Raw genomic sequence first — 18,552 nt, forward strand, 5'->3', positions numbered from 1 at the left:
TTTTTTTTTTTTTAATTTTTTTTTTCAACGTTTATTTATTTTTGGGACAGAGAGAGACAGAGCATGAACGGGGGAGGGGCAGAGAGAGAGGGAGACACAGAATGGGAAACAGGCTCCAGGCTCTGAGCCATCAGCCCAGAGCCTGACGCGGGGCTCGAACTCACGGACCGCGAGATCGTGACCTGGCTGAAGTCGGATGCCTAACCGACTGCGCCACCCAGGCGCCCCAACCACCACCATGGGTTTTTCAAGTCGGTTACTGAGCCTTGTAAAATCTGTAAGCTCTTCTCTCCTATGATGAGGTATTGAAACAAGATTTGGTTGTTCCATTCTTCATTCCATAAAGATGTATCTAGTGCCTGCTCTGTGCCAAGCACTATGCCAGATGCCATCATACTGTACCAAGAGAATACGTAGGGCCTTCTTGGCTTTTACTGAAGAGTAAGATCGGGGCAGTTGGCAACTGAGGAGAGTGAAAATGGATGGAGAAGCTTCAGAAAGCACATGGCTAATGATAGCTAACATTTCCTAAGCACTTGCTATGGGTCAGGCATTGTACCAAATGCTTCGTGAACATTGTGCCCTTTCGTCTCCACCCACATCCATGTTATGTCCACTATGTAGATGGGGAAACTGAGACTGAAAGCTGGCCCCACGGGTGCAGCCCAGGCTTGATCTGACTGATGGAATGGCCTGAGCCTCCAGCCAGGCCTCTGATGTGTCTGCTTTGGCCCAACAAAGCTGATAAGAAAAAGGAGACTACAAGAGTCTCCTAGGAACAAAAGAAAAGAGAAGCACCACAAACTGGGGGCTTATAACCATAGAAATGTATTCTCTTGCAGTTCTGGAGGCCAGAGTCTGAAATCAAGGTGTCACAGGGCCATGTTCTCTGAGACTCTAGAAGAGGATCCTCCCTTGCTCTTCCTAGCTTCTAGAGTTGCTGGCAATCCCCAGAGTTCCTGGCTTACAGCCACTCTCTCCAACTCTGCCTCCACTGTCACATGGCTTCCTCCCTGTGTGTCTTAGTCTTCATATCACCTTCGTTCTGCCTGTGTCTGCATCCAGTTTCCCACTTCTTATAAGAACATCAGTCATGGATTAGGGCCCACTTGAACCCACTGTGACCTCTGAACTTCAGTGCATCTGCCAAGACCCCATTTCCAGCTAAGGCCACATGCTAAGGTCCCAAGTGGACATGAATTTTGGGGGAACACTACTTAACCCAGTGCAAAGACCATCAGAGCTGTCAGCAGACCTGGAAAAAGCCTGAAGAGAGTAACCGATATGTGTATATTGGTGCAGAGGGGTGTTCCATGCCATCCTGGGACAGAAAAGATGATACAGAAAGAACCTGATCCTAATGGAAGAAGATAGTAATTCAAAAACGTTTTTCCCTAGCTCATTCTGAATGCCATGCTTTGTTTTTTGCCTACTGGGGTGTGGGGACTCTTTTGGTATTTATGATTACATTAGCTCATCTATATTTAGTTGTTTTACTCAACACACCCATTTTATAGAGAAAAAGGAAATGAAGTTTTGGCTGATTATGGATTACAAGAGCACTTGCAATTCGGATTTGCCAGCAACTTCGTAGAGGACAGTGTGCACAAGTGTATGACAGGGAAGAGCGTGGAAGTGACTTAAGTCTCCTTTTATCTTTGAAACCCCAAGTGAAATTCACCCTGTGTAACAGGCCTTGCGATACTGGGATATGCCCTTTCTTCTTATAACCACCAGCCAGCACCAAGGGGTAGTTTCTGGAAGGGCAAGAGATAATCCTAAAACATATATATTTTTTTAAGAACACAGTAGGCCTTAGCACCCATGAGAATATTTAAAGCAATTCTAGAACTATTTATGTTTTCAGCCATAGCCGTTTCTTGGCATAACAGCATCCATAAATTCACTGCGCGGCATAGAACAATACATTTATCCTAAACAACACAGCTCCCAATCTGCAAGGGTGTCTCCTGGTTATAATATATTTCAGGATAGGGTGGACACACTAGGTTTTCCATATTTAGGCTTCTTTGGGTCTTCTGGACTTGGGCAATGCCTCCCTTCCATCTTGCTTTTCCTGACTGAAGTTGGGCCCTCAGTGTGTTAGCTACTCCCTTCCCCACCTGATCCCCTGAATCAATATTCGTTGTTCTCAGTGTATGCTCCAGCTCAGTCATCAGTCCACCCCTGACCCCATTGTCTGTTCACCTAGAAATACCTGGTCACATCCCCAGGCTCAGTTCAGGTCCAACCTGCACCCCTACCCTGAGCTCGTGACCCCATGGTAATACTCTTGGTGCTAGTTCATCACTCCACAGCTAAGACCACCGCAACCCTCCATGTCAGTGTCTCGGCTGCCAAAGTCCTCATCGATGTCCATTCCTTTTTTTTTTTTTTTTTTGAGATCATTTTTTTCACTTACAGTAAAAATCCAAGTGTCCAATAGCTTTAAGGTTTTGTTTGTTTGTTCTTCGTTTGTTTTTATTTTTGTTTCTTATTTTGTTTTGTCTTGTTACTCGTGGCCTCTTTCTGCTTCGCCAGAGATCAGGACCCAGACATGAAATCTTGGAGCATATGGTAGATTGAATCATTGCTTCCAATTTTTCACACCCTCCTTGTTTCAAAATTCTATATCATCATCCTTTTTTGATGTCTTTTAAGTACCTCCCTCCATGGTGGGCGGAGTCTTCTTCCTCCTCATTAATGTTAGGCTTGGGCATGTCACTTGGCTTATCCAAAGAGATATGGGCAGAAATGACAGTAAACCACTTCCAGGCTGAGGCCTCAAGAGACATTATTTCCTCTAGCATCTTTTGCACCCCTGTGATCTGTCAGGTGTAGAGCTTTTCCCCAAGTATCCTCTTCATCCTGGGCCCCATTACAAACACATATGAAGTAGATCTGAACCCCACCCACAGCCTAAAACAGAGCCACCCCAGCCACCCCACAGACTGTGAGACAAATAAATGATATTGTTTGCCAATGAGTTTAGAGGGGTTTGTTATACAGCACTGCAACAATGGCTAATACAGGTCAAGTCACTTGACTTCTCTACACATTCATTTCCTCAACTATAAAATGAGGCCATTGGATTATAATCAAGGTGCTTGACCTTTTTTCTACCCCTGCACTGCTGAGGTCTCTGGAATATACCCAACAGTAACAGAGACTAAATGTATCAGAGTAAAATACTACAAATCACTAGAGAAAGAGAACAATGGGGAAATGTTAATTCCCTTTAGGAGTGGCCATGGAGAGAGTCATTTCAGTGGGGCTGAAAGGCAAATGGGAGGGGAGAATGTGAGCAAGTGTGGGATCCTCTTTCTAGTCTCTTGGCCGGAAAGAGAAGGATGGGTGGAATGGTAGCTGAGTGGAACACACAAAAAAGAGGTGGTTAGTTGATTGGTTGGTTGGCTGGCTGCCTTACTTGCATATAAGACAAGAGGGATTTGATTCTGCAGAGACACATTTATAATGTCATAATTAAGGGATAACGGAGGTAAGGGCTTAGGAGTGTGCAGGAAACGAAAGGTCTGGTCTACAAGACAGAGAATGGAGGAAGACATACCAGGATTTGTGTGCTGATTTGCTATGCATCACTGACACTTCCAATTCTCAAACGCACGGCCAAGGCAAGCGTCAACCAATGAAACAAAGGCCAAATGGCAAAAAGAATTGTGCGGTTACTGTTCAACTCAGAGGACACATGTAAATTTTGTCACAGGAAAATCTTAAATTTTTCTGGAAAGCAAATGGGTCTAAAGCTTGGTTTACAGAGCACTTTTCAAGAAACAGACTTTTTTTTTAAACAGCTAAACTAAGAGATAAACAATTGCCATCAATAGACTAATAATAACATATGGATGTAAGATATACTGGAATTTGAAATCTATCGGATTTGAGATTTATTGGAAATTGAAGCTCAGAAAGGCAGCTGACATCTCAACCTCAAATAGTGCAGAGATGAACTTCACCCACAGCACAGGCTAGGCTGAATTATAGAGACATAATCTTTTGTTAAGATCCAGAGCTCAGGGTGCGTGGGTTGCTTAGTCGGTTAAGTGTCTGACTCTTGGTTTCCGCTCAGGGCATGACCTCATGGTTTGTGAGTTCAACCCCCCAATCAAGGCTCTGTGCTGACAGCGCAGAACCTGCTTGGGATTCTCTTTCTCTCCTTCTCTCTCTGCCCCTTCCCTACTCATACTCTGTCTCTTTCTCTCTCAAAATAAATAAATAAACTTTAAAAAAAAGGATCCAGGGGCGCCTGGGTGGCGCAGTCGGTTAAGCGTCCGACTTCAGCCAGGTCACGATCTCGCGGTCCGGGAGTTCGAGCCCTGCGTCAGGCTCTGGGCTGATGGCTCAGAGCCTGGAGCCTGCTTCCGATTCTGTGTCTCCCTCTCTCTCTGCCCCTCCCCCGTTCATGCTCTCTCTCTGTCTCAAAAATAAATAAACGTTAAAAAAAAAAATTTTTTTTTTTTAAATAAAAATAAAAAAATAAAAAAAAGGATCCAGAGTTCGATTGATGACATTTTGTTATATAACAAGTGAGAATTGTAGCTGGTCGTGGTGGAATGCAGCCAGAAACAAATGGAAATTCTCTATGATAATATTCATAGCAGCAAAGAGCAGCTGACATGTATTGGGTGTCTATATATGCCAGGCCCATACCACACAAAATTCTGTGTATTATCTCTCAGTTTGGTTTGGCTCAACAAAAAAGTGAGTGCCTGTTATGCATAGAAATGTATCGAGTGGCCCAAGCACAATACTGGGTACTTGAAGCAAAAGCTGTGTTAAGACCCAGTCCTGCCTCTGGGAGCTCACCTTAGATAAGTGGAAAGCGAGAGAAGGGACCAGGTGCAATGGGGCCAGGAGCACGGGGAATGCAGAGGCTCTCACTTGAAGGAAGGAGAGAAGGAAATGGATGGTAAACAGTGTGGTGTATGGAAGGAAGTGTGAGCACCAGAAAGGGGAGTGCCAGGTGAGAAGCAATGGAAAATGAACATGCAGAGTGGGAAGTAACCAGGTCAGAGAGAGACTCGGGGATGCTAGGCCAGGGAGACTTCATTCCAGGGGCAGGGAGGGCCATGGAACTGTTTTACGCAGGAGAGTGGTGAGTTCCTGTGGTGTTATTCTGGCTGTAGAGTTGCAGGACAGATTCGAAGGACCCAGGCAGGAGGCAGGGAAACCAGTTAGAAGACTATTCCAGCCAAGGGATGCTCTTGAAATCCTGGACTACAGCGGGGCCTGGGTGGCTCAGTCAGTTGAGTGTGTGACCCTTGATTTCGGCTCAGGTCGTGATCCCAGGGTTGTGAGATTCAGCCCCACATTGGGCTCCTCACTGAGCATGGAGTCTGCCTAAGATCCTCTCTCTCTCTTTCTCTCTCTCTCTCTTTTTCTCTCTCTCTCCCTCCCTCCCTCTCTCCCTCTGCCCCTCTCCCCCTCACTCGCACTCTCCCTATCTCTCGCAAAAAGGAAGGAAGGGAGAGAAGGAGGGAGGGAGGGAGGGAATCCTGGACTACAGTGGTAGAAGAGCAGAGAGAGAGGAAAGAACGATTCAAGGACCACTTAGGAAACAAGACTGGCAAGAATATGGATTGACTGGCAGGTAGGGGTGAGTGAGAGCTGGCCTAGGTGGCCAGTTGGAAAGGTGCCATATGCTGAGAGGCAGGGACTGCCAGCCTTCTCTTATTAATGAGGAAACTAGTGAGGATGGAATGATTTGCCCAAGGTCATCCAGAAGAAAAAGTGTGTCTGTCCTACACTGTAAAGACATAGCTGATTTCCACGGCACCATATTTCTCCTGAGAACTTCCCAATGACCTTCCTTTACTATCCCTCTTATCGTGAGATGGTGCTACCAGTTTTGGTCTCTCTCTGTTTACAAATAGAGTTCAAACCCTTAAATGTATAAGTGACTATGCTTTACAGTGTTTACGGCCTGAGGTCCCCAGATACCTACTGACTTGTGAAGGTAGGAAGGGGGTACATGAGATGTTTTCCATATTTCAAAGGGCCTAATGTAAATCATGCATTTATTGACAATAAGATTGTGCGGGTTACCTAAAATGCCAAGTTTCTTTACCTTGGAGTGGAATGATAACTTGGTACACTAATGCTGGTTATCTCATTGATCAGCTGTTCTCATTGGCAGAGCTACTATCATTGTCTTTGAATGATTAAAATGGGAAAATCAATCAATCATTACTTAAATATGCATTGTTATCTAGACAATGGGACCTATGGGGAAGTAATATAAACAGGGGATGCTGGAGAAGAGTTTAGATAGCATTGCTTTAAGCTGTGAGGATTAGTGTTCAATAGAACAGGGTAAGAGGAAGTGTGTGTCCTTTGATGCCTCTCTGCAGGGGGCTAGATGCCTCCTATGCCCCCCTCCGCCGCACTATTGTCAGGGTACCCTGGTCAGACCCCAAGAGCTCTATGATCCCTCATACGCCACATCTAGATGGCTATGTCCTGCATTCTGTCCCATCCCTTCCTTTTGTATCAGAGCCCTGCTCTTCGATTCCTAATGTGACAATTACTTTATCTCTCTGAATTCATGAGAATGTTATCCACTGCACATCAATGAGGTAGAAAGCCTTGAAAGCCTTAAGCATTCAATGAGTGTGCGAACTAAGAAGTCATTTATTTACTCTTTCAGTGAGCCCTGTGCAAGGCATTCTGCTAGGTAGTGGGAACACAGGCCACTAGTGTGCCAGCAAGTCAGAGGGAGATTGATCCTGTCATCCCCTGTGCGCGCTCTCTCTCTCTCTCTCTCTCTCTCACACACACACACACACACACACAAACACACACACACGTAACAGTAATCATTTGGAAGCACTGTCACCATCTCCGTTACCTGAGGCATGGTGATGATCATTAACATTTACTGAGCAGCTACTGTGCACAAGGCACTTACTGGCTTAAGATTCAGCCCTACCCTCAGGGGCTTGGAGTCAGGCCAGGAAGACAGGACACATGCATTCACAGGAAGATAATAGAGTGAGTGCCAGGATGGCTATAGAGACCAAGGACACTACAGGAGTTCAAGGTGGGGGCAGAGCTCCAGAGGGCTGGCCTAGTTAAGGTGACCTTCAAGAAGAGTGACATTTGGCCAGGTTTTGATGGCTGGCTGGGATTTAAACAGAGAGGGGAGGGCATTCAGACGACAGGGACTGTAATGAGTGAGCAAGAGTAGGGAGAAGAACAGGCACATTGTGTGCAGCCAGGAGGGAAATGCGGGGGAGGATTGTAGGGCACCTTTCAGCTGAAATGTGGAAGCAGAGGCCAGTTTGGATACAGAGCGCTGCCTCTCCCCAGGGTGTCTATGCATCGTGCTCAGAAAACAGGATTTCAGTTGAATCCACTATTTGTAGAGGTTGGCTCTGCTTTCAGGCCATCTCTGACACCATCTTTCCAGATACCTTTGAGCAAAGGAAGGGTTGCCCTCTCTCTGGGACCATGTTCAGGAACTGCCGTCTGCTGAGGTGAAACCCAAGACACCCTTTTGCAAGGACATATGGGGGTTGAGGATGGCCCCACAGTGTGGCCCAGTGCCAGACTCTGCCAGGAGACCAAAGACTCTGCCAGAGAGCCGAGGGCTCCAGAATCTACCCAGTCAGACAACACCCCAACCCTGGCCATCCCAAGGAAGTTGTGAAACATCACATCTGGTTTCTGACAAACCAGAAAAAGGTGGCTCCTAATAATTGAAGCACCAAATGTACAGCTGCATGAACAAGTGTCCCCTGTCCCTTCTCTACCCAGAGTTCTGTCCCCATGTTCAGATATATGTTGTATATATAACACTGCTAATGTTCCCAAAGACAGAGCACTTAACCTCAATGGCAAATGACAGCCTAGGAAGATGGTTGTTATTATGGTATTCAGGGGTGCAAGGAAGGATTCATTCAATAGCTCTATTTCTGGAAGAGCCACTGTCCTCCCAGGGAAAGCAGTCCCAAGCATATACTTGAGCACCTCATTAAAGCACCAACATAAATCCACTGATTTGCTTTGTTTATAGAATGAATGAGATCCTTCTCTCTCTCCCCAGAGAGTAGATGCTACCAGAAGCCTGAACTCCTTACAAGATAAGAAGAGAAGGTTTGACCACAAGTCTTAAGATCATTGCTGTTGTTTTCTTTAAAACAAAACAAACCAGGAAGCGAGCAACAATGCATATGCCCTAGGAGTGTGGCCCCTCAAGTGGAATCCCCAGGCTTCCTGGTTCATAAACCTCTCGAGTATAGAAGGAGACTTATTGTTTTCTAATCACATTTTATTTTGAGTTGAAAAGAAGACGACCCAGTCTAATCACCTATTTGCCAATATTGGGACTGTTTAAAAAAAAAAAATCAGTCCATTCTCAACAAAAATGGCGACTGGCTGCCATGAGACTGTCAAAAGACTGACTCTAGACACCAGGGCCATTCCTAAATGAAAGTGCTAAGAATGCCTTTTCTGATAGTGCCATCTCTGCAGCAAAGGTTTAGCGTATCAGGAAAATGCTTCTGAAGGTCATAAAATTCATTTGGCTGTATAAGTTCTGGTGTGTATGCTAAAATAATCAGTCACGTTACTTTATAGTCACGCCTCGTACTCTCATTCTGGAAAATCAATAAAGTAAGGGGAAAGCTAGGGATATTGTGTATAACTATGTGAAAGAGGGAAAACAAAAAAAAAATATTCTGTGGAAATGGTCCTCGAGGAAGTGCAGACCTAGTTTTCCTAAGCAGGTTCAATTTTATCTCCAAGCTCATCACTGAGTTATTAAACCAAAGTACCCATCATATCCTAAACAAAAGTACAAAAAATAAAAAAGGGAAATAGCGTGCATCTTTCTCTAGATGCTCTGGGGCACTGGAAATTATCCATGGCCTTTAAAATGTATTTCTAAAATGTGTCTATTATTCACACCCTTAATGTCTTGTTCTACCAAATGTTACAAATCCTGATGTTGTGACCCTTCCTCACCTGAAATTTTCTCCCTCCTCTCCTGTGCCACATCACTTCTCCCTTATGTTTCCAGACCCAGTCCAAGACCCTTCTGCTTCTCCAAGCCACCTCCAAGGGGCTGGGGACCCAGAAAGTCTGAGGAGCAAGGGCTGGAAGGCAAGAAGAGTGTCCTGCATGAAGCCATAATGAAGCCCCACGAAGTTGCTTTGTGAGAGTGTTCCAGGCTCCTGCCTGGGACAAGCTCTCCTCGCCATGGGAGTTGACACTGCTGCTGGGGACAAGAGGTGTGTCCAGGCAGAAGAGGGAGCAGTCACTAGTGGATCTCTTGTGCTTTATCTGACTTTTCCCTGGTGGTAGCTAGGTTCCGTGCAGACCTTCCCATACACTGAATCTAGATCCAGAAAGCACTCAGTGGTCATCTGTGCCAAGTGCCCATGCCACGTAGGAAGTGCTTTGGCAGCATTCCTGGTGGATGTTGAGGGACGCTCACCACCTCCCAAGACAGCGTTCCTACCATGGCCAGACAGCTGTGGTTATTCGTTTACTTTGATGTTGAACTGGAGCCAGCCTGCATGTTGGCCCTATTTTGCGCTCCAGACTATCTATACCCTCTATGCTCTGAAGTAAATTTCATCAACCCTGGTGCCTCAGAGCTTGCAAAAGGATAGTTTTCATGTTTTATTCCTCTGTTCGGCAGCTCCTCCATTTCCACCAGACTACGCAGCTGCCTGATCACCAACAACACATCCAACCACTCATTTCAAGGGAATGTCTCAGCTGGTCAAAATTGACCTTCTCTCTATGATCCTACACATCATTTCTTTTTTGTTGTTGTTGTTCGCTTGTTTTTTTTTTTTAATGTTTATTTACATATTTATTTAGAGAATGTGAGAGGGGAAGGGGCAGAGAGAGTGTGAGAGAAACCAAGCAAGCTCTACGGTCAGCGCAGAGCCCGATGTGGGGCTCAATCTCACGAACCGTGAGAATCGTGACCTGAGCAGAAACCAAGAGTTGGAGGCTTAACTGACTGAGCCACCCAGGTACCCCCACAGTGTTTCTTAATCAAAGTTTGGGAAGAACTGGACTAAATGAAGTTAAACAGATTTCTTTACTGCAGAACCTCTTGGGACCTTTGATATGCTATGATTCTCCAAGAAGGCTTACCTTATGCTTAATTTCCCAAACATTGTTAGGAACAGAACTTGGGAAAATGGTAGCCAACTGATTTTCAAATACCCTCATTCTGCAGCCAGACACCCCTCCCTCTACCTATGATTATACCAGGGAGCACCTACATGGCTTCCTTACTCTGACAAATTCAAGATTTCTTAGCTGGGCTCCATATTCCAGTACAGTGGTGTTTGCTTTTTTAATTATTATTATTTTTAACTTATCGAGGTATGACTGACAAAGGAATTGTATATATTTAAGGTATACAGCTTGGTGTTTAATACCAGTATACCTTGTATAATGATTACCACAATGAAGCTAACTAACATATCCATTATCTCACATAGTTACCATTTGTGTGTGTGTGTGTGTGTGTGTGTGTGTGTGTGTGTGTGTGTGTGTGTGTGGTGAGAATACTTAAGATTACTCCCTTAGCAAATTTCATGTATTCTACATCATTACTAACTATAGTTACCAGACTGTACATTCAGCTCTAGAACCTATTCATCTTATAACTGGAAGTATGTCTCCCCCACCCTCCAGTCCCTGGCAACCACAATTCTACTCTCTACTTCCATGAGCAGACATTTTAGATTCCACATATATGTGCGATCATGCTGTTTTTGTCTTTCTGTGTCTGGCTTATTTCATGTAGCATAATCTCCTCCACGTTCCTCCATGTTGTCACAAATGGCAGGTCTCCTTTTTTAAAGTTGAATAATATGCCATTGTATATGTAGACCACATTTTCTCCATTCATGGGTGGATAACATTTAAGTTGTTTCCATGTCCTGGCTATTGGTGAATAGTGCTGCAGGAAACATGGGAGTGGAGATATCCCTTCAAAATGCTGATTTCATTTCCTTTGATATAGCCTCAAGAGTAGGAGTGCTGGATTGTGTGGTAGCTCTATTTTTAATTTTTTGAGGAACCTCCCTACTGTTTTCATAGTGGCTGCACCAGTTTATGTGCCCACCAACAGTCCACAAGGGTTCTCTTTTCTCCGCATCTTCACCAACTCTTGTTATCTCTTGTCTTGTGAGGTGATCTCTCTTTGGATTTGCATTTCTCTGATGATTAGTGATGTTAATCACCTTTCCATAGACATGTTAACCATTAGTATGTCTTCCTTGAAAAAATGTCTGTTGAGTTCCTCTGCCCATTTTTTGAATGGGTTATTTTGTTTTGTTGCTATTGAGTTGTCTGAGTTCCTTATATATTTTGGACATTAACCCCTTCTCAGATATATGGCTTGCAAATATTTTCACCCATTCTGTAGGTTGTCTTCTCATTTTGTTGACTGTTTTCCTTGTTGTGCAAAAGCTTTCCAATTTGATGTGGTCTCGCTTGTTTATTTTTGCTTTTGTTGCTTGGGCTTTTAGTGTCCCATCCCAAAACTCAATGTCAAGATCAATGTCAAAGGGCTAGCCCTTATGTTTTCTTTTAGGAGTTATACAGTGTCAGGCCTTACATTTAAATCTTTAATCCATTTTGAGCTGATTTTTGCATATGGTATAAGATAAGGGTCCAATTTCATTCTTTTGCTTATCACAAGCAAACTGATCCAGTTTTCGCAACGTCATTTAATGAAGGGACTATCCTTTTCCCATTGTGTGTTTTCGGCTCCTTTGTCAAAAATGAATTGACCACATATGCATGAGTTTATGTCTGGATGTTTTATTCTGTTCCATTGGTCTATATGTCTAATTTTAGGGAAGAACCATACTGTTTTAACTACTACAGTTGTGTAATATAGTTTGAAATCCAGAAGTGTGATGCCTCCAGGTTTGTTCTTCTTTCTCAAGATTGCTTTGGTTATTCATGGCTCCATAAAAATTTTAGGATTTTTTTTTCTATTTCTGTGGAAAATGCTACTGGAATTTTGATAGGGATTACATTGAATCTATAGATTACCTTGGGTTGTATGGACATTTTAACAATATTAATCCTTCCGATCCATGAACACAGGATATCTTTCCACTTATTTGTGTCTTTTTCAGTTTCATTCATCAGTGTCATAATTCTCAGTGTACAGATCTTTGACCCACTTGGTGCAATTCATTCCTAAGTGTTTTATTCTTTTTGATGCTATTGTAAATGGGATTGTTTTCTTTATTTCTTTTCACATGGTTTGTTGTTATTATAAAGAAATGCACCTGATTTTCATATGTTTGACTTTATATCCTGCAACTTTAAGGAATTTGAATTTCATAAACTTTATTTATTAGCTCTACCAGCTTTTTGACTGGAGTCTTTAGCATTTTCTATATGTAAGATTATGTCATCTACAAACAGAGACAGTTTTACTTCTGCCTTTCTAATTTGGATGCCTATTATTTCGTTTCCTTTTCTAATTGCTATGGCTAAGACTTCTGGCTTGATGTTGAATGGTAGTGGTGAGAGTGGGCATCCTTGTCTGGTTCTGATCTTAGAGGAAAAGGTTTCATCTTTTCACTGTCAAGTATAAGATTAGCTGTGCACTTGTCATATACAGCCTTTATCAAGTTGAGGCACAGTCCTTTTATACCTAATTCATTGAGAGTTTTTATCACGAAAGGAGGTTGAAATTTATCAAATGGTTTTTCTGCATCTATTGAGATGATTATGCGATTTTTTTTTCTCCTTCGTTCTGTTGATATGGTATATCGTGTTATTGATTTGTGGGTATTGAGCCTTCCTTCCATCCCAGGGAGCAATGGTTTCTTTTAAATATGGTCTGGGACTAGATTATCTGGATTACCAGATATGGTCTGGGTTTAGAATTAGAATCTAGTCCTCCTATATGTAAAGCAAGCTCTATCAGAAAGAAACTTCCAGGTACAGTGATTTTCATTATAGTCTTAAGTCTTGATAATCACCAGTAACATTTTACCGTAACGTTATCTTAGAATGAGACTTGATCAGAACTCTCAAACACGCTGAGTCCTATTTTCACAACTAGTTGATTCATTCCTCTGAGTCTTGGGCTCCTGAGCCTTAAATGCAGCCTGGCATGAAAAACCCTTGCTTCTCTGTAAGACAGCACTTCTCAGCTGCCAGGGTCTTCGTGTATTTACCTGCTTTGACTCTAGCTACTTAATTAATGGAATTGCTACAGTTTACCTTTCACACTGCCTCGTTAGCCAAGAAGCTCCCTCATTACTCTAAAGTCCCCTTGTCTATTCTACTCTGTTGGTGGAAATAGTGAGATTATAGCCCCGAAACCTCCATTCCCACAGCATAAAACTGGTTTCCTCTTCACTACTAGGGAAGAACAATTTCCTTCTCCTTTTAATAACGTAAAGTAACATAATAAAACATAAAAATAACATAAGGTAACAATTTTTTGCTCTGTAATTCATACTCATTAAAGAAATGTGGAAGATGTAGGAAGACTAAAAAAAGAAATAAAAATCATCCATAATCCCACCAATGAAGAAAAACCACTATTAATATCTGGGCTACTCTTTCTTTTTTTAATTTTTTAATGTTTATTTTTGAGAGAGACAGAGGCAGAAACAGAGCACGGGGATGGGGAGGGGCACAGAGAGAGGGAGACACAGCATCTGAAGCAGGCTCCAGGCTGCTTCATATGTGCTTCGTATATACACCTTTGTATGTACTCCTAGCTAATATATTCTATATGCCTGCTCCGTCTTCCAGCCCCAGTGGAGTAGCCCTGATCTCCTTATACCCCAGTTCATGCTACTCAGCCACATATCTGTCAACTTAAATAAGTATTGTTGAAAATCGTGTCAAACTCACTTTGAGGAGAACTACTGAAATATACTATGCCTATTTTATAATGGTCTCTTTTTAAATGAAATTAACTCTTTTGTCTTCTTTCCAAATTCACATGTACACTTAACAAGAAGTATTTATCAAGTACATGGCATGGTCTCTGTTCTACAAGGTGGGTGGGGATACAAAAACAGTACACCTGCAACAATTTAAAAAGGAGTCACCAAGTTGGTACAAATTGAAAACACAACAGGCTTTCAGGAAAAGGAGTGACTCATATGGGCAAAACTGTTAAGATTTGTACTGAACTATAAAGGCTCAGAGAAGAACCGGCAAGAAAAGTACCAGCAGAGATCAGAGGCTGGAATTAGCCTTCAGCCAACATTTATTTAAAAAAAAACTTTTTAGGGGCGCCTGGGTGGCTTGGTCGGTTAAGCGTCCGACTTCGGCTCAGGTCATGATCTCACAGTCCGTGAGTTCGAGCCCCGCGTTGGGCTCTGTGCTGACAGCTGAGAGCCTGGAGCCTGTTTCAGATTCTGTGTCTCCCTCTTTCTCTGCCCCTCCCCTGTTCAAGCTCTGTCTCTCTCTGTCTCAAAAATAAATAAACGTTAAAAAAATTTTTTTTAATATATTTTTTAATGTTTTTATTTATTTTTGAGACAGAGAGAGACAGAGCATGAGCAGGGGAGGGATAGAGAGAGAGGGAGACACAGAATCCAAAGCAGGCTCCAGGCTCTGAGCTGTCAGCACAGAGCCCGACGCGGGGCTCAGACTCACGGACTGTGAGATCGTGACCTGAGCCGGAGTCGGATGGTTAACCAACTGAGCCACCCACAGCCAGTATTTCTTATGTGCCAGTGCTACATACTGGGCATTGGGGGGAGGGGAGGTGATGAGAGATGATAAAGGCAGCACTGAGTGGGGGCTTGTAAGTGCCCTGGACAAACAGGAGAAGCCTCCATGAGGAGATGCCCCTGAACTTAGCGCTGAAGGAAAGAGAGGAAGGGAATTCCAAGCATGGAGACTAGTAAGGGCAAAGGAAGGACTCACGCAGCAACATGGCCGCTCTCAGAACAGGATATGGGGGATGGATGAGGGAGATGAGGCCACTGGAAGAGGCAGGAGCCAAACCCTAAATCCTGGGTGCTGTACTTCTTCACTTTACCCCCTTTAAACCAAACGCTAGAAGAACACTTGTGCCATGGATAGAAATTTCTGGAATTGCAATGAGATCTGAGACCTCGCCCCTGCCTTGCAAGAACTCACAGGCTGGTTGAGGAGGCAAGAAGCAATCCTCGTCATCCTCATTCTCAGAGTTTAGGCTCTCCATGACAGTCTTACCTGGCCCCATGGCAAAGGTAACTCTCAAAGGAAAGACAAAGGAGTCTGGTCAGGGCACGCCACCCTCCATAGCTTCTTCTTAGGAGCGAGATGGCTGTGGGGGGTGGGGGAGGTCTCTCCACCTCAGCTTTCCCTGAGCACCCCTCTTCTCCCACAAGTACCTCTTAAGAGAATGAAGCAGGAGGGAGACCCCACCTCATTCAAGCTGGAGTCTGTTGCTCAGAGGCTACCTAGAGCCCTGCCTGGAAGAGGAGGGTCGAGAGCCTGAGGATGGTTACCTTGAGCTGGATCAAGGGATGGACTCAGGAGCTCCAAAGCCATGGCCATAGCCACTCCCTTCTGCTGCCTGCTCTCCTGCAGCATTATTCCCTCCAGACACCAAGCTTACCCCAGAACCTCCATGTATCCCCCAGCCTTGGGCATCTGGTCCAGACCTCCTGTTTCCTGACCTTGTACCAGAGCCTCCCACTCTCTGCCTGGCGTACATTAACAGATCAACAAATATTTCTGCGATAACAAGTGGAAGTCAGCTTTCACTTCCTATTTACCACCTCTGCTTCATGCCTTTATCTAATCTCTGTGTCTTTGACCCAGGTTATTAATATGGCCCCGGGAATAGATTACAAATGCAGAGCTGCCTTACTGGATGGTGCGGTGTTATTGTCCGTGACTCCCTGATCTACACTGATTATAAACATCCAGTTACAGCAGCTTATCAGTCAGGACACATGCCCTTTTCCATGACCAGAGCAACATTAACATATGCAATTCATTCATTCGTTCATCAAACATTTATCGAGGCCGTGCTGTAAGTCAGACACTGAGCTGGGAGTTGAGGATACAGAAATGAAACACACACACACACACACACACACACACACACACACACACACTCTAAAGACAGAAATGTGTAGAAAAGTGTATAATCTAAACATTAATGCTGAGACCACCTGGAGGATTCAGGCGGGACACACTTTGAGAATCACAGTCAGAGCATAGCTATTGATGGGAAAATATATTCATAATCATACTAATAAGGAATTTCAAATATGCCTGAACCACTGAAGACTTATTTTCCTCTGTTGTTAGGTTACCTAAATGGTTGTGAACAATGGCGGTGGACATCTATGAAGCACCTGCTATGTGTTGGCACTAAGGCGTGTGCGTCACTGAGCACAGAAACACGTTGAGATGGATAAATGGGGTGCAGCAGGGAAAGAGGGCTACCATTTGCTCCTGGTTTTGCATGTGGCTGGTTTCAAGGAAGAGAAGCTACACTGAGAACTAAGTTCAAAAGATAATTAAACCAGTTAAAAAGCAAAAACAGCACTGGGACCGAAGCGGAGTTTCAGAGCCAATTTCCAAGAAGTAATTTCATCATCATAGAACATCAAACGTGAATTCCATTTTCAGCTATGCAAATTCCAAAAGAATAATACCTCGCATTTGCATAATGCTTGATGCTTTTCAAAGTGCTTTCCCAGTTATTAATCTAGGGAAGGCTTTATTATCACCAGAAACATAAATTGAAATTCTGTTCAAACTCAAGTTCTCCATTAATTTTTTCACTTTCCCCTCAAAAACCAGAGCCACCTAAATCCAGGTGCTTTGGACTGAGTGGGTAACTGTAATAAGTTTAACCAGCAGGGTGAATATGCATAAATGGAGCATATTGTGGGCCCTTGCATCTCCAGACACAGGCCTTCGGCAGAGCCAAACTTCAGAAAGCCTCCTGTTGAATTAACAAAATAACAGGCAGCTGCTCTCAGTTCAAATCCGAGGTCCTTTCGGGGTCTCAAACTTTGTGGGCACGGCACACGCTATGTTCATCAGAATCCATTCCCTTCTATCACATATCAGAAAACTACGCAATCAGTTCCACCACTTTGTCCTTAAACCTGCAGAAATCCCTGTGAATGACCTCCTGCAAAGTGGTCCACGATGCCAGACAGCTCCGATGTCCTTTTTGTTTTTAATGGCATATGAACCAAGAGCTGAATCTGCTGTAAATCCAACAGGGGGAGAGGATCTCAGAAAAGTGAGGTGGAAGATATGATGGGTACGAGGAAATACTTCTCCCCAAACCTTTCCAACTTGTTTCTTTTTCCATCTCTTGCAAACTTAATTATGTGTAGTGCTCTCAGTCACTGAATCACCAGCCTTTCCTGACACCTCGATCTCATGCATTTTAGCAAAAGATTAACCTGGCTGTTTGCTTTTAATTCTGAGGCTGTGTTAATACTCAACTCCCTCTAGATTAGAAAAGAAGAAAAACACACTCCCACATACCCCTCCCTGGCTCCAGCAAGGCTCCAGGGCTGCTGTTTCTGACATTGTCACAGTCATGGGAACCTGCTGGCCACACTTACCATTTCAGGAGGGCCAAGAGGACCACTGACAGGGCCACTGTCACCATGGGGCCGTTCACTTCCAGTTTGAGAAACCCCAAGACTTCCATTGTTCCTCAGAGTCCCAAGAGGGGCGGTCCTCCAGAGGAAAGAGGGAGGCTGTTGCCCCTGCTGTTACAGGGACCACGCTGTACAGACGGAAGAAGGAACAGGCAACCAAGAACACACACACCAAGTGGGTCCCCAAAATGTGCTGTTCGTCAGAGTGTCTCCTTATAAAGAGGAAGGAAGAGGAGGAAAGAAACACAGAGTTTCAGTGTAAGGCAGTGAATCAGCAACTTTATTTTCTTGAGGACTGCACTGTCAATAAACATTTATGTTAACTCCCCTGGGAATTAGCAGCAGAACTGGTCCCATGTTTGCTGAGAAGCTACGTGGTTGCAACCAGAGATTTCTACTCTGATGAGAAGTCTGAGTAGTCTACGAGAAAAGACTCCCCTTCAAAAAAATTAATTCATAATTCAGTAAAGATATGGGTCAGGAGACTCTGAATGTCCCAGAAAAAGTTGGGGTCAGGTATCAGCCTGATGGAAAATACTGGCTGCATTGAGGACATCGATCCCACAAAGTTCATTGGTTCCTGGGGTCCGAGGGGCCCTTGATGACTGGCTGTTGGAACAGAGATCTTGCCCTGTGTCAGCACTCTCATCATGAGTCAGAGGATTTTTCAAACATCTAAAAGCATATCCACAGGCTCATGCGTTGGTCCTTTGTTCTAGTTCTGAGCTTATCTGACTAAAGTAGACAGAATTATTTTTTGCTTATTAGTCAGCATATTACACTTTTAGTAATGGGGAGGGTGTATTAGACAGTGAGTCATTCACGCACCATGACATTCATCCATTCATTCGGTGTGTGTGGGGCACCAGGCTCCTAGCTGAGTTTACAGTGTTTGGAAAACAGAAGTAGTACCAGACTCTGGGAAAATTTCTCTGGGGAGAGACAGACA

General features: G+C 43.9%; 1 protein-coding gene across 1 annotated transcript in view; it reads right to left on the reverse strand.

The window, feature by feature from the left end:
• Nucleotides 1-17,795, reverse strand: part of TBXAS1 (thromboxane A synthase 1) — a 155,582-nt gene extending 137,787 nt beyond the window's left edge. Inside the window, exon 1 of the mRNA XM_040471799.1 lies at nucleotides 17,565-17,795. Coding sequence (XP_040327733.1) covers nucleotides 17,565-17,653 — 89 coding nt within the window. The 5' untranslated portion in view covers nucleotides 17,654-17,795. The remainder of the gene's footprint in view (nucleotides 1-17,564) is intronic.
• Between the last annotated feature and the right edge of the window lie 757 nt (nucleotides 17,796-18,552).

This window comes from Herpailurus yagouaroundi, unplaced genomic scaffold, assembly GCF_014898765.1.
Source record: "Herpailurus yagouaroundi ecotype Mexico unplaced genomic scaffold, PumYag 100, whole genome shotgun sequence".
Lineage (NCBI taxonomy): Eukaryota > Metazoa > Chordata > Mammalia > Carnivora > Felidae > Herpailurus > Herpailurus yagouaroundi.